Below are 26,164 nucleotides of genomic sequence, written 5' to 3' on the forward strand. Positions count from 1 at the left end.
ACTAGTAGAGTTTCTAGTGGTTCCCATCAGGAACGACGATGACCGCACCAACAGAGAGGAAGTAGAGCAGCTGGGGAAACTGGTGCAGGAAAGAAATGACCTTCTCCCTAATGTCGACATGAAAAGAAATCACTGTTGACTTCAGAAACAATCAGCCCTGCAGTGGAGACGGTGGACGGCACCAGGTTCCTGCGAGTCATCATGACAGACAACGTAACCTGGGCGAGGAATACCCAATCTCTGGTAGAGGAAGCTCATCAGCGTCCTACAAACAATGAGAAGGTCTCACCTCCCTCATTCCATTCTCACCAACTTCTACGAACACCAATGAATCTATCGTGACTCATTCCTGGGGGTTGCGGCAGCTGCAAAGTTGCAGGCTGGAAGTGCCGTCAGAGAGCACTGAGAACGAAGGAGAAAATTACTGGATCTTCCCCCCCGTCTGTTCAGAACATTGGACAAACATGCCGTCTGACAAGAGCCGACAACACACTCAGACTCCACTCACATCACAATCTGTTCTCCCTGCTCAACTCTGGCAGGATGTTTCAAAGCACGAGGAGCTGAACAGCAGGATTCTGCAGCAGTTTCAACCATCAGATGGCTACTAAACTCTAAACCAGGGGCCACCAACACGGGGCCCGTGGGCATCAGGAAGCCCCCAGGACCATATACGATGCTCTTAAGCCTGTTCAAAAAATAGCAAAACCCTCCAGTGAGCTGCATTTAAATACTATTATATTGAGTTGCCCTTCCTTTTTAATCATACTTGTATTCACATAGATTTCAAAACATTAAAAACATGTTCATATTACATGACGTTAAGGTGCGCTCTGACTCTTTAGTTCAAAGTACCAATTAGTACCAATGAAGTTGCCCTCAGTTTCAAAAAGGTTGGTGGTCCCTGCTCTAAATAAATAAAGCCAACAGCCACATGAAAGAAAACTTTGAAACTAGAAAGTGAACGAATCTCTCTCTTTTTTTTTTTTTTTTTGCATGTGTCCAGAAACTGTTGATTTATTTATTTTTTATTACTTTATTATTTATTTAATGATTTTGTTTTCTTGGCATGAATAGCAACAAAATGGCATTCTAGGATGTCTTCCTATAATGATAATTTATCCAGCCATCCATCCCAAAAAAAAAGTTACAATAAATAAGAATCTAATAAATCTTTGTAAAGCATAAAGAGAAAACGACTGAACCCTCCACATGTTTTCCACTGCTCTCTTCTGCCTTTTGCTGTTTTTACCTTCTTTTTATTTTATTTATTTTTTAAGTCTTTAGCAACTCCTTTACACCATTACTTGTGCATACGTCACTGTTAGAGCAAAAACACATTTTTCAAACGCTTAGACTTGACCCTTGATCTTGGGACACTCCAACTTGTAGAGTGCTGGAGAAAAGTGTTTGCCTCCCCCTATCCTTGATCTTCAATCTCTTACATCGCTGTGGAGGTATTTTGGCGGCACCGGGCAGGTTCTAATTGAGTTATTTGTTGATCCTACGGGTCTGGTAGTAATTAGGCATGGGTCTGGCACATTTAACTGAACTAAGATTTACAAAAATGTGATAAAAGTTATTTTTTGATTTGAAAAGGGGGGCTGATAACTTTTCACAGGTCCAGATTGGATCACATAGCTTTTTTTCTCCCCATAAAGCAAATGATCATGTCAAAACTGCATGTTGTATTTACCCAGGTTACCTTTGTCTGACATGATCTGACACATGTGTGACAACACGGGCTAAAACAGGACAGACCTGTAGGGTGGCACACGCATCCTTACAGCACTCTGACTCTCCAAACCCAAAATGAGTATTAGGCCTCATAAAAAGCTGAATTTAGGTATGAACAGGGACAGAAGGACAACAAGACCAAGTCTGACATTTGGACGAGGGGATGAGGTTACGCTTTGTTGTGTACACACTGCATGATAGTAGAAGCGTGTTGAGGGTAAATTCAGCAGGTTCTGTTGCATCTACACGGATGAGCCTCTGCAGAAACCAGAGGGAAAACATAAAGGAAGCAAATTGTCTCATCATAAAAAAGAAAAGAAAACTGCACTGGTGTCGCACACCAAGTGAGCTTGTTTGCTCACCGCGTATGACATGTGGGGACCTCGCCAGGGGAAGAAAGTCTTCAAGAACAAAGTGTTTTATAAGATCTGGGTGGTGTCTGGAGGACGACATGAATAAAAGAGCATTTCGCTTCGCTGGTTAGGGAGTAGAACGTTGTCAGTTTGACTCTATGTTGTGATTCCCTCCCTTTAATCTTTAATCGCAGCTGCAAAAAGTTGCAAGGACATTAATAATGCAAATGAAATGAGGAAAAGATAAATGGAATGAAATTATGGAGATCATACCGGATCAACGCATCAATGTAACATCCACTAATTGGAGTTTAGTGACCAGTTTGAGATTTTTGATGGACTACGAATTTCAAGAATTGTGGCAGTCCAAGAAGTTGTAACTAAAGTTATTTAAGGTCTATAGCTTTTTAAATTTCTGGTTAGGCGGAAATTGATTAAACAATAAAATTAAACATGTTTCTTCCAAAACAGTTAGACAAATGCATTTTAGCTTTTCTTGTATATTGTTCACCTGTAAATCTATTATAAAACAGGTTGCACTTGAAAATTTAGACCTCACGTCTCAATCAATCTTAACACGTTAACAAAGGGGAAATAAAATAAAATACTGCTGGTCTGAACTGCCTGCTTAGCTTTGGTTCATTCATCGATCAAATAAAAACACCCCTTTAAAGAGTGCAAAGCATTTTAATATTCATTTATATCATTATTTCTCTTTTTTCCCCCAAAAAATAATTCCTTCATAATATCAACTCTCTATTTACTTCTTTATTTTCTTATACTTTTACAGTCTTTGGGCACAACAACATGCTTTTCAGACATCAAAGTTGGTCAATATGGGGAAAAAAAAATAAAAGACATTTATGTTTTATTTCCAACCCAAAACTTTCAAAAGTCAAAGGGAAATTCTGATGCTCATCTGTACCCAGACACACAAAAGAAAAATTTGCCAATTCTAGACCCGAGAGTCTAATGTGCAACAATGCAGCATCACAATTTACCGATGACTATTTGGGTGCAGCAGGAGGACGACAGACTTTGGAGCAGACTAGTGGAATATTTGATGCGGAATAACACAATGCCTTTCTAATTTCACAACTTCTTTCGCATTATGCAACTCTGAGCCATAACCCGGAGAGCTTCGGTCACGTGGCGCTATAAAACACGAGGCCAAGCCCACTCCGTGGCATTCCCAAGCCTTCTGAGGACTGTGTTACAATAGGCATGTTGTGGGGCAGAATCTATAGAGATTTAATGAGTTACTCTGGCAGGAGCGTCCATTTTCCCAGCACTTAACAGACAACATCATTCCTATTCTACCAGGGCAGGAGAGCCTGGGGGGGGGGGCATGCATTTTTTAACAAGATACACGAGCACAGAAAGACAATGCATGTGAGAAAGAACTTGGTACCGAGGTAACCCACGCCCAGTTCACACAGCGAACCACACACGGCAGAGGAATCCCAGTCAGTTTGGAGTCAACTTTTTGTAAACAAAACAAGCCGTTATTAAAAGATTACAACTTAAAAATGCAATGACGAATGTTTAACAATCTGGTCGTGGCGCACACTTTTCCTCCTTAACGTTTGCATATCTGCTGAAACAAAGCACGAAACAAACACGCTTCAGTGAGCAGATAAAAGAAAAGAAGAAAAAAAAAAACACCCCTAACTCCAACAGACTATGGAGAAAAAAAAGTATGTTGAGCAAAGGCTAGTGATGGAAGCCTGTGGCATCGTTCTGCTGCTCTGCAAGCCGGCTGTAAGCTACCATGAATGAGCTGAGGAACAGCAGGAAGGGCCCTCTCCTGTGAAGGAGGCCCGCAGTCAGAGCAGTTTGGCTCGAACAGGCAGACGGTCGGGAGCCAGCCGTGCAGTCTGGCTGATAAGTTTGTGCAGTCTCACACGATGTTTTTGGCTGCTGGCAGCACACTCGCTGTCCCAAGGCTGGAGCGCAAAACCACAAGAAAGGAAAACAGAAAATCACGGCCTCTTCAGCAAAATACTTGGCCAAAGTGCTCTTATGATTCCCAAAGTTTTGCAGAGGGGGATTTAACTAGTGTTGCGCCGATGCCATTTTTTGGCCCCAATACCCGATACCTGGCTGTGCAGTATTGGCCGATACCATCTGTTTGAAATTGATGTGTGTGTGTATATATGAAGAACTGCATACTACTTAGGGTGGTAGAACTTTTTATTACCTACCTGGAATGGGTGACAATAGTTGAATAAACTTTTGGCTCTCAAAGGCCAAAATAGTGCATTCGTGAAATTATAACATGTATAATAGTAGTGCAACAGTAAGACAGTAAAATTACATTAATAATTGAATAATCTCTTTTAAACCCTGAATTTTGGCTCTCAAATGCCAAAACAGTGCAACTTTCATGAACTTATATAACATGTATGCTAGTCAGGAGAGAGAAGGCTGCGTTCAAGTGACATACAAACATCAAAATGGTATTGTGCCCTATTTGTTGGTACTCGCCGATACCAATACCATTTTAGTGCTGGATCTGGGCCGCGTCCGATACTGGTATCGGTGCAACACTAGATTTAACAGAAGTCGAGCTTTACGTTTCGGGGCTTCAGAAAGATAACGAGACGCAATTAAACCGCAAATGATAACGTTTGGAGACGACCCATCCGTCCAAGACCATCTCATCATTTACCTGAGGTGCCTCTTAGCTTCACGCTCTATAGAGGAGCTACACAAATTACAATGTCTGCAAGAGGCAGGGCCACCAAGTCTGTGCGGCATCCACCATCGTCTCAAGACGGTGAGAACTGTCAAACGCAGACAGAGGGAGACCTGCAGAGGTCCAAGGAGCACTTTCCACCATCTCTCTCTCTTCCTGCTAGCGACATCCCCAACAACAGAAATTAAGAATTTTCTGTCTTGCTTCGTCTCAGCTGTCTCGCCATTAAGCTTTGGCGCTAGAGAAAATGGTGAGAGGATGTCAAAGATCACAAGCTGCAGCTTTAGCCACGCTCAGGGCGTTTTTCCTCAGGAACTGGCAATTTCTCCCATTATACATTTTGTTCCTTTCCAGCTTTAAGCTTAACTGTTTGTACTTTCCCAACCATCGCCTTTAGATGTTCTGTACAAACTAGGCATCAATTCCTACCTGCCTCCAGTACATTTTGATACCCGTTTTGACGACCCACCTTACACAGTGGGCTAATTTTCTATGAACCACCATAAGGGAACGTGGTTATGACCATGAATCACTTTGTCTAAACACACGTCATCACCTTTTAATTATGATAAGCGTTAACCAACTTAAACTGGGATCAGAAAGTCCATCAGTGCAATAAGAAAGTAAAATACAATTATTTTAACGCTAAAAAAATACTGATACGTATTGGTTTAATGCTAATTGGTATAAAATGACTTGTTCTCTGAGCATCGTCTTCTGACGTTGCCATTTTTGATGTAATCGCCATATGCTGGCATGAGACATCCAGATATCACACAGATCTTTATTATTTTTTTCCACAAATGGTTAAAAGTACCAATAACATCAGTACCAGGAAAAGTCTGGCTTAATCCAAAAAGGAAATGCAATTTAGCTTAATCATGTTAGTTCCTGGAGAGCATCAATACATAGAAAGCATCAGAAAACAATAATCCATTGCAGTTGTTGTGGACAGTTGCACTTTTTTTTTTAAAGGTTCATTAAAATAGCATATTTAACAACAGGTAAGTTCAATTCAATGAGCAGTATTGGTTTGTGAAGTAGGTAGATTTAAGGCACAAAGACTTCTAAATTATTTTTTACTTTTCCCTTTTATCTGTGTTGCATAATAAAATAGTGTGATAAAAAGATAAGGCCACACAGCCCATCCCTTGAGACTACATATAAGCTGTAATACGGCTGACTCAAAGGTGACGTGATTGCTTGTGATTTAGACAGTTTTATCCACTTTCAGTATCACATTTTGTCATATCTATTACACCAACGTAAGAAAAGAAATCAGACCCCATAAATCCTCAAACTACTCCTAAGCGGCAAATTTTATCAATGACGGCAACGCAATTGAGACAACGATAGGAGAAAATGTGATATTTTGAGTGTAAGAAACAGCAAAATCTCAGCGAGTCTTACGTTTTAAAGGGTATTCATAAGGACACGTTGGCATGAAAAGCATCGGTGAAACCCGTCTTATTCGAAACAGTTCAGGGGAATAAAACTGTTCCAGTTTCCAGACAAGACGAACTCCAGGAAGCTTGTCACTTCGGCTGGAAATCCAAACTTTCTCCTTCAGACGGACGTTTCCCTGACGGAAAAAGCTGCCCTTCCAACGCCGAGGAACACAGGCAAATGAGCACATGGCAGCGTGTGTGTGTGTGTGTGTTTGCAGGCATGTAGGGCAACAAGCCTTGGGATGAATCTGTTCCAGTCTCTTTCTCTTCTGCCCAACCAGCTGAGCCACGGCTGCCACATGCACTCTCTCTTGTATCTCTCCCGCTACCTCCATCTCTCCATCTATCTATCTCTCTCTCACACACACAAAAAAAAAAAAAAAAAAAAACGACTCGTGTCAAATCCCTTACGCCTGTTGTAGAAATGATAAATCCCTGCAGAGACCTGGTTCGCATTGCCCTGCCGTTAAGGAGGCAGGCCCGGGCTTAGAGCGTCCTTTGCTGGGCTGGCCTCATGAAAGAGATAAGAAACTACCCCTGACTGAACCACAGGGACATTTCCATTAATCTGGGGGGAAAAAGGAGCGCCTACAGGTTGGTGAGAGGTGATGGGAAGCATTTTAATACAGCAGCGGGTCTTTTTGACGGACGTCTGTAATGTGAAGGTGTTTCAGGTTTACACGAAACAGCAAAAATGGGAAAAACATGTACCTTCCCCCAACAGCACCACAATAACTAGTAAATCATGAACCTGATGGACACGTGAAGATAAAAAAAAAAAAGATGAACACACAAACAAGTCACACTGCTTCATTTTCTTTTCCTGCTATTTATCTCAATTAAGCTTTAAAAAGACCTTTGACATTTGGCCCGCTGCATTTAAGAGCTCCTTTTGGGTCCAGCTAAAACGCGCATTAATGTGCGAGTCCAGGAGCTATAATTCTGTGATTATAGGAAAAGAGCAGCAGTCTTTTTAAGAACTGCCATGTGACTCAGATTATAGCCAGAGCATCTCTCCCTCCCACTTCTTCCTTTCTCCATTTCACCTCTCCTAGAACTCCTCCTCCCTCAGGGGAAGGCATTTTCTCTTTCACTCCTCCTCCTTCACGCTATCTGCTATCAACCTGCCCCCAGCTGTGCGTATCTGGCCCGGATTTCCCTCCAGAGATGACAAGGATAAGCAGGTCAGATATCCTTGATAACGGCCACACTCCCGAATCCCTTTCGCGGCACCAAACCACAGACAGCTGTTTTCCCTCAACGCTGAGGAGAGTAGAACGTGATAACTTAATAGGAAGCTAAGTTTGATGCCTGGAACTTGCTTTCAACCTTCTAACGTCAGCCAGATGTTGGCCCCTCTCTGGTACGAACACAAAATCTTTTAAGTCCAGCTGAACATGGAGGCCCAAAAGCTGACATCTTCAGGAACTGGCAACCCTCATCTTTTCCAGACCGCAGGGTCAGCTCCCGCCTGCTCCACTGAGGGACTCCGTCACAATAATAAAGTTTCAAACCCAAAGCATTTTTTTTTTTTAAACACAAGGTTATTTTTCCAGGTTAATAGCAAAAAAAAAAGTGATTACTTACAATATTATAAACTTAGCTTTAACTCCCTTTATTAGGGCAAAACCAGTAAGGGACGACTGAGTCCTTGTTAGGAAAAATATATAATGTAAGCCTTACTTTCCAGTTTGGAAAAAACATCAGACAAGATAACAGTTACCGTATTTTTTGGACTATAAATCGCTTCGCATCAGTCATAAAATGCGCCATAAGGAGGAAAAAAAAAAAAAGAAAAACATATAAATTAGAAATGTATTTCTTACAATCCAAGACTAAAAACTGACATTTAGTCTGGTAATCCAATTAATTAAATTACTGCATCCACAACCGGCTGCAACTCCAACACACAAAGTTCTCGCCAGAAGATTTCAACACAACGGGCCGCTACGCTGAAAGTTGTCAAAATTACTCTGAAATTAGACCGTGAGCGTCACGGTGCTCCGTTTGCCTGAAAATTTTCTGATGATATAAATACATTTTATTACTGAGAGACAAATAAGCCAAACGTGGATCTGGTGCATACAAAACATTGTTATGGTGTAAACCCGGGATCCAGTCCATGCACATGTATTTAGCGGCAGCCCTGTACAATTTCGGCCTCTCTGTTAATTTTGTGTTATATTTTCAGCAGCATTGTAGGTTCCTACTTTTTCCCTGCTCCAATTGTCACTTTCAGTCTTGCTCCACAATAACCTGTGTTATTATTGGCCACAAAAGCCTCCAGTGCTTTTAAAACTACATGATGGAGTAATGGAGGAGTGCTCAATGGTTTATTACTTCACTATTTATTAGCTCACTGACACGTCTGCTGATAAACGTTTCCTACGTTAATTCGTGCCGTAGGAGAATGCGCAAATGGATCCGTTTATATCAATTTTGACAGCCGCAAATGAGTATCTTTGAATAAATCTATTTTATGTATCGATTATATCGAGATACAGGTTATTTTGACAACCCTAGAACTCTTGACAACTTTAAACAATCATCTATAGTCAAAGATCTACACACTAATGAGAGGATGACTATAGAAATATAGTCATCCTACTGTATTAGCAGGCATGCATGGAAGTATTTCTGGTGTGTTTTTCTAAGAGTTTCCCCCCGTAAAGCCTGGAATTTGATGCCCCCTGACCTGTGTCAGACATATATGTACTACAGTCACTCATTTTATCATTTCAAAATGCTCTATACAACTAAAGTTGAATATAGTGGATACACAAGAACCACGGATGGTGTGTGATTTATAAACTTAAGGAATCATTTTGGGTCTAAGACATGAGACATTAGTAGCTCCCTACCATGTTAATCACTCAGAGCTCACAATGGGGAGCTTAGGGCTGAGAACAAAAACATCATCAGGACTCTTTTTCTCTCTAGCACACGGCTCTCTAATTGCCTTTCCCTCCTTCAGTGATGTAAATGGTGATGTGTAATCATCAAAGCAAAAAAAAAAAAAAAAAAAAAAAAAAGAGGCCGTTCTTGGCCTGCTGTTCAACTCTAATTAATGCAACCGACTCCATGCAAATGCTTCCTGCGCTCGCTTCAGTCAAAACACAAGCGGCGTGAAGGCCGGAGGGATCGCTGACACCCTGAGTTACTTTTCACTTTTGTGTGCATTCACAAAAGCAGGTAGGAAGGGCTGAAGGCAAGTCAAACGGCACAGGAACAACGCTTAATGTAACGAAAGGAGATGGATGCAGACTCTTGTAAATCTAGCATTCAATTAGTCTGATGATAATTAAAGGGCTCATTATCTAAAAATAGCATGATGTCTAAATATTGCCCAATGTAAAAGACTTGTAAAAGAAAATGGAAGATTAATAAAAGCTGCACAATAACTAGTGGTTCTAATAACGTAAACCTTTTAATTTGTATGACCACACAATTCGGTATGAATTAAACCCACATTTGCCCAAGTTTTCGGACCTTTTATGACGGAAGCAGTCCCTTAACAGAGACACTCAGCCCCGCGCCTCCCTGCAGCTGCTCACCAAACCAAAACAACAAGCTGCTGCTTAAGATTTAAACTATATGCTAACATGGCCTGCCAACACCTAACATGTGCAACTCTCTTTAGAGAGGTAAACACAAAAGTGTTCTTTAAAAAAGGTACTTACCCTATGAGTCAGGCTGACAGAAACAAATATGGCAGCTGCGCTAATACTACATGCTAACGCTACGACATGATGATGATGATGTTGAAGGGAAATTTTGTCTGTATCTGCACCAGTAGCTACGTTTACATGGACAAAAGTAATCAGAATAAAGGGCCGAAATGCTAAAATGCGTCAATATTGATCAGATTAAGCTCAATGGGAATGAAATTGTAATGCGAATGAGAGGGGTGGCTTATGCCGATTGATAATCCGATCAATGTGCGCATAAACGCTTGTCAGGCTCAAGCTATTTAGAATGTGGCAAACTGACCCAAGTGAGCACACGCGCCCGACGTAAACATGACGTATTTCTGTGGAAATATGTCGGGAAGCAAAACTATCGGGGCTCCCGATAAAACCTGTTTGAAAAAAATAAAAGAGCTCAAAACAGTTGTTTACTCAGTAAGGTTTCACCCATATTTATGTCGGAAGACAAACAAACTTGTATAATACTGCTTTGTTTATTTTTTGTTGTTTAGCAAAGATGAAAGTACTTCTTCTGTGGTTTATTTTAGGGGAATTTGATGACTGCGCATGTCAGAGTGGTTCTATTCTCAATAAAGCCAGGTGGTTAAACACGCACATCATGTCTCGGAGTAATTGATCGTGTGCCCATAGAAACGGCACAATACGATTATTTAATACAAATACATGTTAATCCAATCGTGAAATTTTGTGCATGTAAACATAGCTAGTGAAGTAGTAAAGCTCCCAGAAAACACAAGCTAACTCCATCAAGTTTGAAATGTTTGTATCATGACAACCCTAAAATACAGCATCATAAAGACATATGTTGGAAGACATTATCTTAGCAGCAAAAGACAGAAGTTCTTTGTAGCCCACACAGCATATTGAAAATTAATAAAGTTAAAAAAAGAAGAAGAAAGAAAGGGAAATAACATTTTCTATTCACTTTTGCCAAAGTGTTTACAAGTGAGTATATGCCAAATATTTATAAAACATCTCTATAAGCTCATGAAACACTGTGTTCGTATTGAGTATTTTGCAACAGTGCTGACTTCCAGAACATGAGACCAAAACATCTCCAAGTGTTACTCCTTTAGCATTCTTTAAGCATTCTGTTACAGTTTATCATCAACCATGGATTTACAGGACATGACAAAGACTGATACAGCAATGTGTCTCCTCAGGTGGGAGTCGAGAGCATCACAGTCCAAAGTAGAGAACTGTACACAAAATGAAGTCATAATAGTCATAAGAACAAGCTGGCTCTGAGAGTTTTGACCAATGTCAGATTCAGAATCAGATATTTTATTTAAAAACCGAATGACGCTTCAGAGCCCCTGCACATGAAAACGCCATCATCCACAATGCTTTAGCTTCCACCTAATTCTTTTTAAATTGAAGTTTATGTCGCAGAACAAGGCCTAATTACCATCAGGCTATTATTTCTTACTATTAATCTAGGCCCCATATACTAAGGGCACGTACACTCCATACCTTTGTGTTTGAAACATTTCTTTTAAAAGTATAAAAGTTCTTGGTGCAACCTGTCTTTTCTAACCTGGGGCTCACGCTGACTACGGTTTGGGTTCCGGTCCTGATCCAGCTCCGGTTTACCGCAAACCCCCCACTCACACTGCTCCTAGGGAAACAGCGGCCAGCTGCGGCTCCAGCTGTGGAAATGGCACTGAGGTCCTTTAGCTATCCCCCAAAAATGATTAAAAAAAACATCAAGGTGTTCATTTTTTAGGGCAAAACTTATTTGAGCACTTAAATATCCCATTTCATCCTTCAAAAGCCCCTCTGTTTCTTTGAGTTTCTGTGTGGTGGTTTTGTTTACACTAGTCAAGTTAGCGTAAGTTGGTGCGGTGATTTTATTTTGAAATTCACCGGAACTTTATCCTGTATAGCACCCGACATTTTCTGTTTAGCTTGTGAAATTCAGGAGATTTTTAATCATTTGGGTTCCTTGCAGAGCTGCAGCCGTATCGGTGTGAACCCGGGGTAAGTCTACTAATAAATACTTCTCAAACGGGCGGACAACATTTGGTTAAAAATCAAATTAACAATTTCGGTGACACTATTTTTGGTTTCTTGGCAGATCAAAAGACAGCCGAGATACAAATAACTTCTAAGCACTGTTAGAAACCGCCATTGGCTAAATGTCAGTAAGCAGTTAGGCTACCGTTAGCGTCCGCTTCCTTACAACTTTGGTGTTACAACTCCCCTAAAATTAGAAACCCTGCTCTGAATTGTTCTTCTCCAGTTACAGAATCTTAATTCTCAAATCTCTTGATCCATCTGTGAAAACATCAAAACTATAGCTGAAGTCTTTTCCCACATTTTTCTCAGGAACCTAGTGCTGTCTGTCATCTCATCATGTGAGAACAAATTATGTGTACACCCCCGAAGCTAACAAACATGCCCCCCCCCCCAAGAAAAAACAAAACAAAAAACATCACAGCAAAGATGGAGCAATAGATTTACAGAAAGGTTGTGGCAAATTAGAGAAAGGCCAGACAAAAACTTAAGAACGTAATATTTGTTATAGCATGCTAGTGCAGTTAATTCCTTGATTTAGTTTTAGGTTTATGCCATAAAACCTGAAAAGACACAACAAGTTAAAGTGATACACCCTCATGTACTGTGAATTAACCCATAAAAATGAATTAAACTAATCAGAATGACAGTTGAAATATCATTATCTGCAACATATTATTTTTATTATTCTAACAACAACAATCATAATAGGCAAGAAAGACTCCATTCAGAAGCCTGAAGAGAAACTGAGTCTTTGCAGTGTAAGTTTATTGCGCTATCGTAATTTATCGCAAAACAATTGATAGTTTCCTCATTAATTTAAGAGCCATTTCTCATGGAGCAGAGTATGTTATGTAATGACTGTCTACTGCATTCAAGGAATTTGAGACAGACCTGCCAGGACTTTAGAAAAAAAAAAATACAACCGACTGCCATAAACAAACACTTGCCTCAGAGCCGATTTCCAAAACTAAAAAGCCAACACGACTGAAACTCGTGGAGATCGTGGCCGTTAAAGGCTTGTCAGCAGCAGGACCTGTAGTGCAGTAGTAAGTTTTATATGAAGGTGTGACCCAGCCATCGTGTACAGTAACGTCATCAGTTGACATGATGCAGCCGGTTTCGTCTAACTGGAACGACCGGCCAAACCTGAATTTCCCCACCGCTGTTGGACAAACACTACGCATTCCATACTTGTCAAAGTGGGGAAAAAAAAAAGGTGTGAAACAAAACTAAAAACAAAAAAAAACATCAAAAACACAGAATTTGTCCAGTTTACGCAGGACTTAACTTAAAATCTGTTAACCTAAGTTATTTTTTTGTTTTGTTTTAAGGAGACAAACATGTTCTTCTAAATAGGCGTACAATATGGGAATGTAGCTGCCTCTCTAAATAATGATGGAACCTCAGTTGACCCATGTTTGAAAACTCGGATGCCTTTATGCGCAATTATTCACAACACACTACAAGACGATCACGCCTTCATTCACATTTTTAGCTTATTATAAACGTATGGAGTCTCTGACAAGCAAATTCTATATGATCAGTATTGGGTTTTTAGTTATTACACTGCTTTTTTGTAATAATAATAATAAAAAAGAAATGCCATGTGTTGGTTTTATCACCTTAAACACTATTGATTACACCCTGGGAAACAAAACCCTGGGAAATGAGGTGGTTGCTCACTGCAAAGTTCATGCCTCAGATTAATGAAGACCCCTCCTCACTTTATTAAAAAACCAGGACCCCCACACCCATCAACAGGTAGCTTTACTGGGACCAGCTCTTAGGCGCAGCAGGGCAACTTATTACCAGTAAAAAAAAAATTAATAATAATAATAATAAATCAAAATGTTTTATTCTAGTGAATTAAACAAAGCACAGCCAGTTGTGATCTAAGGGAATAATAGGTGTTCACTTCACAAAAAAAAGCCAATACAAACCACAGAAACGCCGCCAGCATTTCCCATTAATACATTCCCACGACCTGCAGCGTGAAAGTTATCATCCTAATGTGCGGTTAAACTGGCTGGCCCCCCCATTGCAGCTTTTACTAGGCCGTCCAGCACATTATATTGCATTACATAAGCCAGCAGCAGCCAGCCGCTCAGAGTTGGGCTTTTTTTTCCGGCCAGGTACCAACCTTATTTGAAGCTTTGGAGGACATTTTCCTCTGCTATTCCGTCCCGACAAGTTGTTCCCCGTCGCCTGTTCGGGTGGCCGCTGGGCTTTACAGGAGCGCTGGGTTTTCTGTTGTTGTTGTTTCTCTCTCCCCCCCCTCCACCCAACCTCCACTTTTCCAGTGCAATTTTTCGCCCAGCAGCAGCCGCCACGCCGGGCTAAGTTGTTATTTTATTTTATCCGGGACGACGGGAAACATGTCACGAAAAGCCGTGCCGGAAAGTCCAAAGTTCATTATCTTATCTCCGCCGCCTGTGACGCTAACCTTGGTCCGGCCGGGAATGGTATCATGGGAAAAGTAGGGTTGGAAGAAAACAAAATAAAAAAAAATAATAACAAAAAAAAAACTAAGATAAGCCCTCCTCGTTGTGGCGTTTCGTAGCTAAGTCCTGGAAGAAAAGTTGGGGGAGAGTATTCATCAGTGGGACAGTGTGCTGCAATGGCTACGGCAGGCTGAGGAAACCTCTCCGCCTCCTGCTTTCGGCTCCTGTGAGCAACGGCCGTGTCGTGTATGTGCGGAGTGAACCATTCCACGCAAAAACAGGGGGGTGGGGACTGAAACCAAACCCAGCGCATCATCTATTTAACACAAATTACACCATTTTAATAATATGTCTCTGTAAATATACACCTGTTAGACGCGATGTAGCGAGAAGTATTTTCGAAAAACAAATCTCGCGAGAGTAGTTTAAGTCGCAGCGAGTGAGCGGCCGTCCCCTCTGTGCTTTGTCAGAATGACCGGACTGGGATACACTGAGGAGAAGCGACACTGCTGTCCCTGCTGATGCTGAATGCTCACTTTCCCTGGGAGACGACGGGGGGAAACGTTCATTACTCAAAGACTACGGCGCATGGAGGAAAAATGTCAAGTTGATGGCTGGATGCAGTGCCTCTTACAATGTCGGGTCGCTTAAAACAGAATCAAAAGTCGCAACAGAATTTGAAGAGTTTTTTTTTTTTTTTTTATGCAGCTGTCACGTTTATGGGAGGGTGAGGAGAGGCAAGGCTGCGGATGTTTTAAGCTGTTGCAGGTCTTGCATTAAATGGTGCCCCAAGGCATGCCGCAACTTCAGCAAACACCAGCAAGTTTTTTTTTTTAAGGATTTGACTTATTAAACAAACAAAATGCATTCAATCAAAGTAAACTTATAACTTCATTCACTCCACATTAACCTGTTAGCCTAATCATATTAAGCAGTGGTTTCAATTTTGGCACTTGATCATCAAAAACAGTTAACATTCCATAAAACTATCCAAATGGTTCTTTTAATTACCATCAAAGCAGAACCAGACTCCATTTTTAGCATCATTGTTTTCACAATGATACCCGCACTTAAAATGAGGGATAGGAGTTTAGTTGACTGATGCCTTTTTTACAGCTCGTGGCACCCCTAGGCTTTTCTCACTGGGCGGCAAGCCAGATCAGCTATTCTAAAAAAAAAAACTCCACTGATTTAAAGGCACAACACAAACACACTGTGTCCTTGTGTGACATCATTTAAAAAAAAAAAATCTAAATGAATCCGGCATGAAAAGGAGATTTGTGGACCCCCACAAGTACGGGTCATCTTTTGATACATTTACAGATGCCCCATTGAATGTGTACTTGACAGCACGGACGTGTCAAGCACAATTTGAGGGATGAGACAGGTCTTGTGCCCCAGAGTTAAAGAAGTTTTGGTCCAGAATGTGCATATCAACCCCAGAACAACATAGTCAAGCCTCAAACACACCTTCCTGACTGAATGGTGTGGGATTTTTGCACCAGGAGTGAGGGAGGGCACGCAGGGGTCAACAAATGAATTTTAAAACATATTTTTAACAACAAATACACATTCGTGCCTTATCCGAACTACTACTGAACTACACAAAACATGGTATTTGAAAATAAATTCTCACAGCTAACAGAAAAATAATCACCGGTATTGTGGTTGATAAGTCACCTTACAGGAAACCACATATCCCACTCCGCTTAGTTCCTATTACTTCCTAAACTAGTCCCCACCCACAGGATGCAACCGTCTCAGATTGCATTGTTTCACAGTTCTGTTTCGACCAAAGCTCACTTGCATCATAGAAATGAGGCAGCAAGAGCAACAGTAAATGCTAAAACTTTAAAAAAAAAAAAAATCTCTGCAGATACGGTAATTTAGAGCGCATAGAGCCACAGACACACCCAGCCTTTTCTAAACAAACCGAGCAATCACATTCCCCAGATCTCACTCCCCCTAACGATCACTTCCTCTGTTTCTTTTCCTCCTCGGCAGTGGAGGAGGGTTTGGCCACAGTGTAGGTGGTCTGTAAGGAGTTAATTCCCACCAGGCGTAATCCTGCAGGGCAGAAATACCGCGAGTGCGGAGCCACAGACATGCCTGGAAGGTGAAAAGTAGCTAGGATGACCTCTGCGAAGGCTGGTTAAAACCAAGGAGAGGATCAAGATGGAAGAACTCTAAGCCTCCTTACTTAAGCAGGTAAACACAGAAAATAAATAGAAAAGCCAATAAAAAAAATTCCACGGGGGTCGAAACCAATTTACTGAAAAAAGTCATTACCCGATTGCATGTAAATATTAAAGATGAAACACACAAAGAAGATAGGACCTACTAAATCAATACATACTAATATAGATGCAAGCCTCTCGCTCCTTCTGAATGTCCTTAGACGCCTCTCAGGATCGAGAAGTGCTGACAGAAGAATGTTTAGCATGGTTAAAACTCTTGTTGCCCCTCAAAATAATATCCAAGCAGAAATCAGAAGTCCAAACGCTTGAAAATGGTCACAATCACGTTCAAGATGACAAACGAAACCTCTTTCCTCTGTTGGTCACGACTTTCTCTTCATCCACCACGGCGATGGTGGCTCATGTCCTTACAGACAGAAACAAGACATTTGTGACACTCCACTGTGATCAAAGCTATCTTCCCTACTTGCGTCCCTGCACTCATCTCGTTCTCTCTCTCTCTCTTTCTCTCTCTCTCTCTCTCTCTCTCACTCTCTTTCATTTATTTCACAAACACAAACGCATATGCGGAGATGGCTCTTCTGGACAACAGCCGGCTTCAAAGCTCAGGTGCTCTCATGGAAGAGCAGGCACATGGAAAACAAAGGCGAACATGCAGGCCCACATTTGGCTGGAACACATCACAAGGTTCACTCAACCCAGCTTCTCCTGCAGCGAAAAGGCTAATGTAGAGTGAAACAGACTTGGGGGAGAAAAAAAAAAAACCCAACTAAAGCTGCTGACCGCTGATGCACAAAGAAGCACTCACATGACACAAAACCCAAGCTGATGTGACGACCGAGTAGTGAAGCAGGATCACCAAGCAGATGCTGTTTCCTAGTTTTCTTCTGTCCCGTGTTAAGGGGTTTCAGAGAGAATGGATGAGCCCTCCTCTGCCCTGTTGACTCAGGCCTGACCCTCATTTCCAGCAGAGGCCCTTTTTTTTCTACTTGCTAATATGAACCTGCTGGTCCTCCAACAGCACCAACAGATTTTGATCCAGATTGTATAAATATTATTCATAATCCAGGTTTAAAACTAATTCAAATTAAAAGAGCTATTTGGAAAAAAAAGCTAATATCAACCATGTGTATTTGTTATTTCTATCTTGAGACACACTTTTATTTAATGTTAATTAAGTAGAAGAAAATAGTTTAATTGTAGGGGAATGCAGTTATGGGACTCAAATCAGGTCACTGAGATTAAATTTTTCTTTGATCAGAGGTCATAACCTGTCATTTTTCTTAAGAGTCAATAGGCCAAAACAGGATTAGAAACAGAAACAGAGTCAAACAGAGTGTTGGCTTATATAGAATCTAGACAAAATGTATGGTTAAATAAATTATACATGAAATTATAGCATTGTAATGTTGTTTTTTTTCTTCAACATGTGATCTTTAAAAAGTAAATAAACGAATATTCAGTAGTAGCAGGTATGACATGGAAGTAGGTCAGAACAAGATGGTAAGCTGTGGGCGCAAACTGTGAGGTAGATAGAAGAAGGTGCAAAGTGACCTAGAGCCATATAACATAGCGAGGGATTCAACAATCACTCGAAATCATCCAATTCTCCTTTTATCTATATGGTAAACAGTGAAAACATTTCGTGTCTAACTCTTTAAGGCACTTTGGTGTGAGTTCAGTGAAAAGTAAGTCAAAGGTTAGGGACATATGCTTTGAAGAAAAATAACGACAATCATTTACTTTTACTACAGACAGCAGCTTTCTTCCTTTATGGTCACTATTTGTTACATTTAATAGTTCAATTACAACAAAATCCAAGTGTGCTAAAGACTTTTAGAAGAAAACAGAATTCAGCTGATGTGAATTTAAAGAAAACCAGCTGATCAGTTTTGACCAGTAATACTTTGATCTGTGCATTTCTAAATATAGCCAGGGTAGTCAAAAGGTATTCGGACAACAACAGTCTTGCTCTGTTAATTAGGATAGGAGCTCTTGTGCTTTGTGTCTTTAAAGTTTTGAGTTCTCTCAACAATTTTGACAAAATAGTTTTTTCACATATTACACCTGTAGATGGGTGGTCGTGGAGACACTATCAATTGCATCGTTCCATTAATTTAATTATTTTAATAAAATGAAAATGAATTCCCTTCCATTTGAATAAGGCCCATCTACATCAACAGCTAATAGACACAAAATGGAAAGGTTGTGGTGTAACGTAAATAATATATGAGCTTAAGACTGTGAGTCTTAAATCATGGACTCTTAATTGTTGAAGTTAGCATTGAACAGACGCTTTTGTATGTCAGACGACACTTGACATACAAAAGGGCTGGGTTTAAAGGGGACCTACTATGCAAAATTCACTTATGGCACATTCTTGTACCTATATTTGGATTTCTACTGCTTTCTACAGTTCAGGAGAAGAAAACATGAGAGCCTCTTTATAGACAAGATAAACAAAAATGTTGTTAGGAGGAACTTTCCCATGCAGACAGACAAAAAAAAAGAAAAAAAAAAAAAGAAAATAAATACTGAACGTTGCTACATGCTAGCTAGCAGTGTGACACGAATATTTGAGAGCAACATAAAAAGGTCAGTAAAGCTCCTGTATCTGCAACGGTGAAGCAATAAAACAACTTAAGCTAAAGCTAGCTATCATTAGCTTGAGCTACCCACACAGCCCAATGACCGGGCTATGTTGGTCTGAGCTCCCCATTCAAGCTGCGCAATTATGCATGTTCTGCTGCGATACGAAATCCACCTTTTCTAGTCAAGGACCATGGCCTCAGACTTAGAGGAGCTGACCTGAAAAAAAATTCAAACGATAGCAGCAGAAGGGAAAGGCCAAAGTTTGATTTCCATCTTGGAGCTAAAGCCTCTTTCTGAAATCCTTTCAGGTGGTCTTCTACTACCTGTCCTCTGGTTCCACTCACAGAGACTCATCAATCACATGCTGACATGGTGCACAGTAAACTCTCATCTGCTTCCAGCAGCATAGTACAGATTAAAAAAAAAAAAACACCTCTACTTAAAATATTAATAGAAATGGATAACCTGAGCTAAAAGTAGAAGCAGCTGAGCTGAAATTTCTGCCATTCATTTTCTTGAATTCACTGCACTCTGTAGAAGAAACATAAGCTAGTGTGAGAAGAGTCTGAAGTGCTGTTATTTTGAGCGACACTTAGCTCCACATAGTTCTTGCGATGAAGAAGGAGGAGAAAAAAAAGAAGCTTTGGCTGTACTAAATTTACCACGGTGGGTCAGTCACGGATAGAAGTGAACCAGACTGCCTTAAATCTTCTGAAGATGTAGTCTGTGATAAAAAAAAAAATCTTCTCATCTCGTGTTTGTTCTGCCCAAAAGACAAGTGATACTGGGCCCTTTACAGCTGGAAAGAAGAAACTGCTGCAGTGAACCTGGCTGAACTTCCCTCTGCCTCTTAGTGATACCTTTACAAGAGCCGCTGCAATGCATCATAGCAGATGGATTAGAAAAGGTTCAATACAGATTGATTTTCTTCCACCAAATCAACATAAATACTAAGAAACGTATGGAGATTGATACCCTGTAACCTTGAATATGATGGAAATGTAAAGGGGAAAAAAATGGCCCATTGCATCATGCTCTCTTACGGCGCGACAAGTCCTATGTTTGGCGTAGAGCGAAGCTGTAAATTGAAAATACATCAAATCCCAAGATAAAATCCACTGCACACGCAGCTCAGTGTGCTCTCTGTGTGTGTGTGTTTGTGTGCAAGAGGGAGGGCGAACGAGGGAGAGGTTTGGCAGTAAATACCTCATGAACAACAATTCAACCTTTTCCCTTCATTGTTCCAGCAGCGTACAAAGCAAACGTAACTTAAGTAGCATTCTGTTGCCAACCCAGCACTGTTCGCATTTAAAAATAAAAGTATTACAATATGTCTGAGCTGTGCCAGCAAGTACAGAATGCACTACAACGTTTCTTCTTATTGTGTGCGTTACATTTTTTTCTCTCTCATTTAAAGTCTCTCTACATTTACAAAATGTAAAACTTACAAATAAACTTGCCTGAAAACTGTTTAATGAAATAACATTAACATGTATGTTTTGGGAATTTTCATGCAGTCAAAGAAGGAAAATAAAGAAATAAAGTCTCAGACATGTGTTAAATCTCTTACAGCCAGGTAGCACTAACATGTGATTGAATTGTCCACTCATGCCAAGGTACATTAGAATGACAGGACGGTGTGTGAACTTGCTGACACGTCATGGGAGGTTTCCAACTTGCTGGCATAGCTGCAAATGCGGGAGACTCAGCAACGTGGGGAAAGAGCGAGAATAAGTAATGATGTGAATTTAATGCGAAACGCCTCGGACCGATGGAGTGCTCTCGTTTTGGTCAGCATTGCTTTGGATGCGACTAAAAAAGATTTCTCTGAAAATCAAAAGCATGACATCAGTCCAAGCGCAACCAGGCTCACAGAGCCGTGCTGCTGACAACATGGCACCACAGTGAGACTGAAAAGGGCTGTAAGAAAGGTTCAGCTGTCTGGCTGAAGTAACCGGGAACGGTTAGGCTACAATGAGAGCGCAGAAGTAGAACACGCTGCAAATTCACAGCTGATTATCTTCAAAATATCCCTGTATCACAATCGCAAAGAACAGACAGTAAGATCTGACATTGGTTGGCAAACAATGGCTGTAGTGTTACAGCTCTTGGTTTGAGACATGAAGCTGGTTAAATCTGAATAAAATCATCTAGAGGAACTAAAGCACTTTTCTGCACAGTCCAAGACCAACATATTTCCCTTTTATTTTTTTTTTTTTTACGCATTCACAATACACCGCAGTGTGGAGCCTGCGCCACAGTAACAGGCATCGGCAGAAAGCTGAAAACTTTGCTGGCTTCAGAAGGGAAATTGTCTTGACCCCTAAATACCACACGCTTTGCTCAGCAGCAGTGAAATACAGCACCTAGTTGAGAGACTGTTCTACTAGCTCATAAAAATCAGAAGTACATTTATTATTGTTAGCGTATCAGTAAAAACAAAAATACTAACGTTAATAATAACTGATCCACTTCTCTAAAATTCAAGGGCCAGGTTAAAGCTAATTAGGAGAAAACTATAAGCTTCGAACTTTGTGGTTTCATTTTAAATCTAGAGATCTGAACACTCATAAAATAATATAAAATTCCCTCTTGATGGGTGAAAGTTGTTTCAAATCACATAAAATTATGGAAAAAAAATCTGTCATCTTAAAGGTGCTGGTAAAATATTCAGGACATAGTGGAAACCTTTTTTGTCCCCCATCAGAAGGAACTAAACCTTTTAAAAATAATGTATCATTTTTAAATTTGTTCTTATTTTTAGTATACCCACATTCCCTAGTTTTTCTTTAAAGTTGATTGGATGTACTCACTTAATAGTTTCTTAACATACAGTAACTCTTTGTATGTTGGTTTTGTAAAACTCAAATCAACAAACTTAAAAAAAAGACATATAGGTTTAAAGTGAAATACTTTATCTTGATTTCGTGACAATTTGCCAATGACTGGGCCAACGTTGTGCACATGCGGAGTTACGTTTGGTGTGAATCCTAGGTTTGGAGGAGCAGTCACGAGCTACACAGCAGCTGCATGTCTGCGTTGACAGCGGGCAGCAGGCATTTAAAATGCAGTTCGACACATACTTCAAGTGGCATGAAATTGATTTTTAAGCAACAGCAAAGATTTACGAGTCTAATACAGGAAGCAACTGCGGGTTTAAGGCTGTCACGCTGTGAGAAAACAATTCACTTCTGTCAGAGTTAAAGATTTGTTTGGCTGATGCTCAACAGCGAAGCTGCAAATCTCGACCTAAAACTCAACACTGAAACCAAGGGTGTGGCCATTTTTACAAAACTGTCTACTTTAAAAAAAACAAAAACAAACATTAAGTTTAATGGAAAACCACCATTTCCCTTTTCTGACCATCAACCACAGATGTGCAGTCTCTGACATTTAGTTAGAGAAAACACACGTTTTGGAAAGTTTTTGAGTACATTGAAGGAAAACAATTTCAGTCTGCAGGAACAACAAAGCTTTAGTTACCAGAGGACACATTTTCAGTATCATTGCACAAAAGTGAACAGGCCAACATCGATGGATTCACTCTTAGCTACGATCACATTAACTTTTGCTGAGGCCATTCGAAACAAAAGAAAACCTCAACAGCCACTCTAATGTTAGCTGCAGCACTGTTTCTAATGTAAACAGTGCCCTGACATCAGCCATGTCATCAGCTCTCTCTGCATGGCCGAGCAGAGTAAGCACGCACACACAATGACACTCATTGACTCACCGTATGACTGGAGGCAGATGCTGGGTTATTGTTTTCACTGAAGACCTGAGGTCTCATTTAAAAAGAAACCTTGTAATTACTAACCCTGAAACCTCCAGGTTGGTTCATGGACATTTCTTCCAAAGAAACGATGAATGCGGAGGAAATATCGTAGAAGATATTTAGCATTTCACCACGTTCCACGTTAAAGAGTTTTTAAACATGTTAATGTGGTGTGTAGAAAAGTGTGGCAACATTAAAATATCAGGTAAAGCCAATATATGTTAAAAAATAAAAAAAGGTTGTAGGCTGTTTTCTGCAATTAGCTATCGGTTGTAATCATAAGAACATGAGCCCAGTTGCAGTAGTAGACATAGCAGTTTTTTTTTTTTTTTGAGACTGTTAACATTGTGTAAGTACACGGTGGCATTCTGATTTAGATTAGAGATTAAAGCTTTCTGATACACAGGAAATAAATTACCATTGCCTGCATATGTTTTTGATAGTGAGAGCAAAATGGACCTGAACAGAATAGATAAAAATGGGAACATGTAAAGTGTGACCCTGTAAAGCAACGCCACATGACATTTCTAAAGATATAATAAATAATGCTTCTTTAAAAGTGAGATTTTCTTTTGTCATTTATCTTATGCCTGCCAAAATGAAGGATTTGCTACATGAGGTGAATGACAATAAATAACCACTTTTTACACTTTTTTACACGTTTTGACTGGTAAACCAATTGATTAATGTCTCAGTAAATGCCATATTTACAGCATATCTTAAAAAAAGACAACTAGGACAAGAAGAAACACCTAATAGAAAAAAGAAGAAAAATTTAAAAACAAAACCTCTGACTTAAAAAAAAGCCCATAAGAGCACATAATGGGCTTTGACGGGATGAAGTTTTGCTTTTGGCTAAATCTGCAATATCAAGCAAATGGGTATGTGGAGGCAAAAAAACACTAAACACCTCTTCTTATTAATTCAAGTGACGCTGTGCAAATTGTCTACAGACACCCTCTACATCTGGGAATAGTGTTTCACTGTTTTCAACGACGGTCAGATTGTCAAAACCTAAACTGAGATCAGAAGCCGAGAGCATCCAAACTACAACGTTGTGGGAGGAATCTCCTCAAAGTGTCTTTTTGATACTGACAGAATCTCATGACTAAGAGATCTGTTAGAGAAGAAACAGGTAGACGGGAGTACAATTATAAAATCAGGAGAGAAATGAGATGAGCAAGGGTAAAAATAAAAAAAGTAAACAGAAAGACAATAAGAGAGAGATCAGGATAGGAGATAAAATCTAGGAGGAAAAATGAATAGAAGAAACTAAATAGATTAAAGATGAATGTGTCACCTTAGAAGAGGAAACAAGAAGGGCAACTTAATGACAGAGGCAAGACAAACATAAGCTGTCAGCAAAGACAATATACGTTGTTAGATGAGAAAACAAGGAGTGAGCCAACCCACACTATGCCGCTCCTCCGTGAGGAAAGGTTTCACATACAAGAGCCCCCCCCCTCCCTCCCCCCCACTACCACCCCTCCACTTCATGACTCTTCTCATGGTACTGCCTGTTACTGTTACATTCCAACCGTATGAAGCTGCTCACATGGTGCAGAGAAGTGGAAACAGCAGGAGCTTCTGAAGAAACAGGCACCGGAGAGGCTGAGGAAAACAGGCTGAGCTGTGCCAACGGGCAAAAGCAGGCGGCTGCAGTTCAGCAAACTAAACTGTTTAACTTCAAAGACAAAAACCCGTGTCGTTACAGTGCAGAAAATCTGATTAAATGGTTCAGTGATAATGAGGTGCAGGGACTTATATGAAGATGTTATCAGAGATGCTATCAGAAAACAGCTTAAGGAGTGAAACCACCTGATTCTGCTTTATCTTTAACCTGACCGTTCACCTGCTTCTCTACAGCTCATGGTCCGTAGGGTTTATGTGGTGGGCTTTTGTCCTCATCATGCTTTTGTCCCGTGGTTTAGTTTTATGCCTTTATTCACACCTATTTTTATTTTCTAAAATCAAACCTATTTCTCTATTTAATTTACCTAATCATTATCCATTATCCATTATCCTTGGTGTCACTTATTATTTGCCACTTTGTATGTTCACAACAAGTCAGGTACTCAACAATTTTTTTTTCTTTAAAGGGGACATATCATGCAAAATCCACTTTTTTAGCCTCTTGTATTTGTCCGTTCACAAACAGACAAGAATCCATTGTGTTCCGCTCCTGCCTCAACCGTGGTTGGGCCGGTCACGTCACAGTATTATGGTTTAAAGGCGGAACATGCAGCTGTGACAAAAGAAAGAGCTGCCAAGCCCACAGCTGAATCCAGATAAACATGACAGCACAGAGGGGATGCACACGGAGCTCCTGCTATCTCATCTGGTTTGTCAGAATCCAAGATTGTCACAAGTGTCACTATCCAAATAAGCACGTCTTGACCAGCGTAGCTCGTGGTTCCTCATGGCGACATTTTCATTTGATACCGCGATTAGCTAAAACCAGCCTTTGGTAGGTGGTTCTCAGGTATCACTTTGCTTAATCAGCTCGGACAGTCCTGCAGGATGTCCCTCCTTTCTCTGAATGGATTTTATGGGTGCAGACCCAGATTGATAATGTGAAGAACCAAGTGTGCTACTCATTATCAATCTAGCTTGTTAGGTTAGGAGTCTCTAGGAAAGTAGTCTGTCCAGGTACTGCGTAGATATTTTTATATTCTTTTTCTGTCAAATTTTTTTAAGCTGTTAAGTCTGCTGTATTACCTAACAGTTTAATAAATAAATAAATACAATTACATTAGTAGTCGCTGTGGAGATGTTAAACAACGTCACGGACGTCCAACTGACCAATTTCGTGAATCCGGTATTTTTATTTTTTCCCTGCAATTTTGTAGTCCAAGCTCAAGGATGCCATAGCTACACGTGGATAAGTGAAAATATTCGGTTGCTGGGTGTATTAACCCACACCATTAATTACACAGGCCCTCAGCGTACTACAAAAATGGCCGAACAGGGAGAAGTGGAATGCTCAGTGACCTGGAGGAGGGCGGCGTGGGAAATGCCTCATTTGTGTTTTAGAAGATTGCACCAAAACGGGGTTGCTCTCAGATGCAAGGACCAGTTTATATAGACCACAAACAAATGATTTCAATGTGAAAATGAAGGCATTAAAAAGCATGATATGTACCCTTTAAATAAAATAACTAGTGTCTTTAGCATTCAGTCTGGCAATTAATACCTA

At 40.4% G+C, this 26,164-nt stretch overlaps 1 protein-coding gene across 11 annotated transcripts in view; it reads right to left on the bottom strand.

The window, feature by feature from the left end:
- tjp1a (tight junction protein 1a) overlaps positions 1 to 26,164 on the bottom strand; it is a 126,650-nt gene that overhangs the window by 44,851 nt on the left and 55,635 nt on the right. The window contains exon 1 of one of the 11 annotated variants that reach the window (XM_036130800.1): positions 14,103 to 14,630. The exons of the other annotated variants lie outside the window; for them this stretch is intronic. Within the exon in view, the coding sequence (XP_035986693.1) occupies positions 14,103 to 14,126 (24 nt within the window). The 5' untranslated portion in view covers positions 14,127 to 14,630. Of the gene's footprint in view, positions 1 to 14,102; positions 14,631 to 26,164 lie in introns of those variants that run through there. 11 annotated transcript variants of the gene reach the window in all.

This window comes from Fundulus heteroclitus, unplaced genomic scaffold, assembly GCF_011125445.2.
Source record: "Fundulus heteroclitus isolate FHET01 unplaced genomic scaffold, MU-UCD_Fhet_4.1 scaffold_38, whole genome shotgun sequence".
In the NCBI taxonomy this organism is placed as follows: Eukaryota; Metazoa; Chordata; class Actinopteri; order Cyprinodontiformes; family Fundulidae; genus Fundulus; species Fundulus heteroclitus.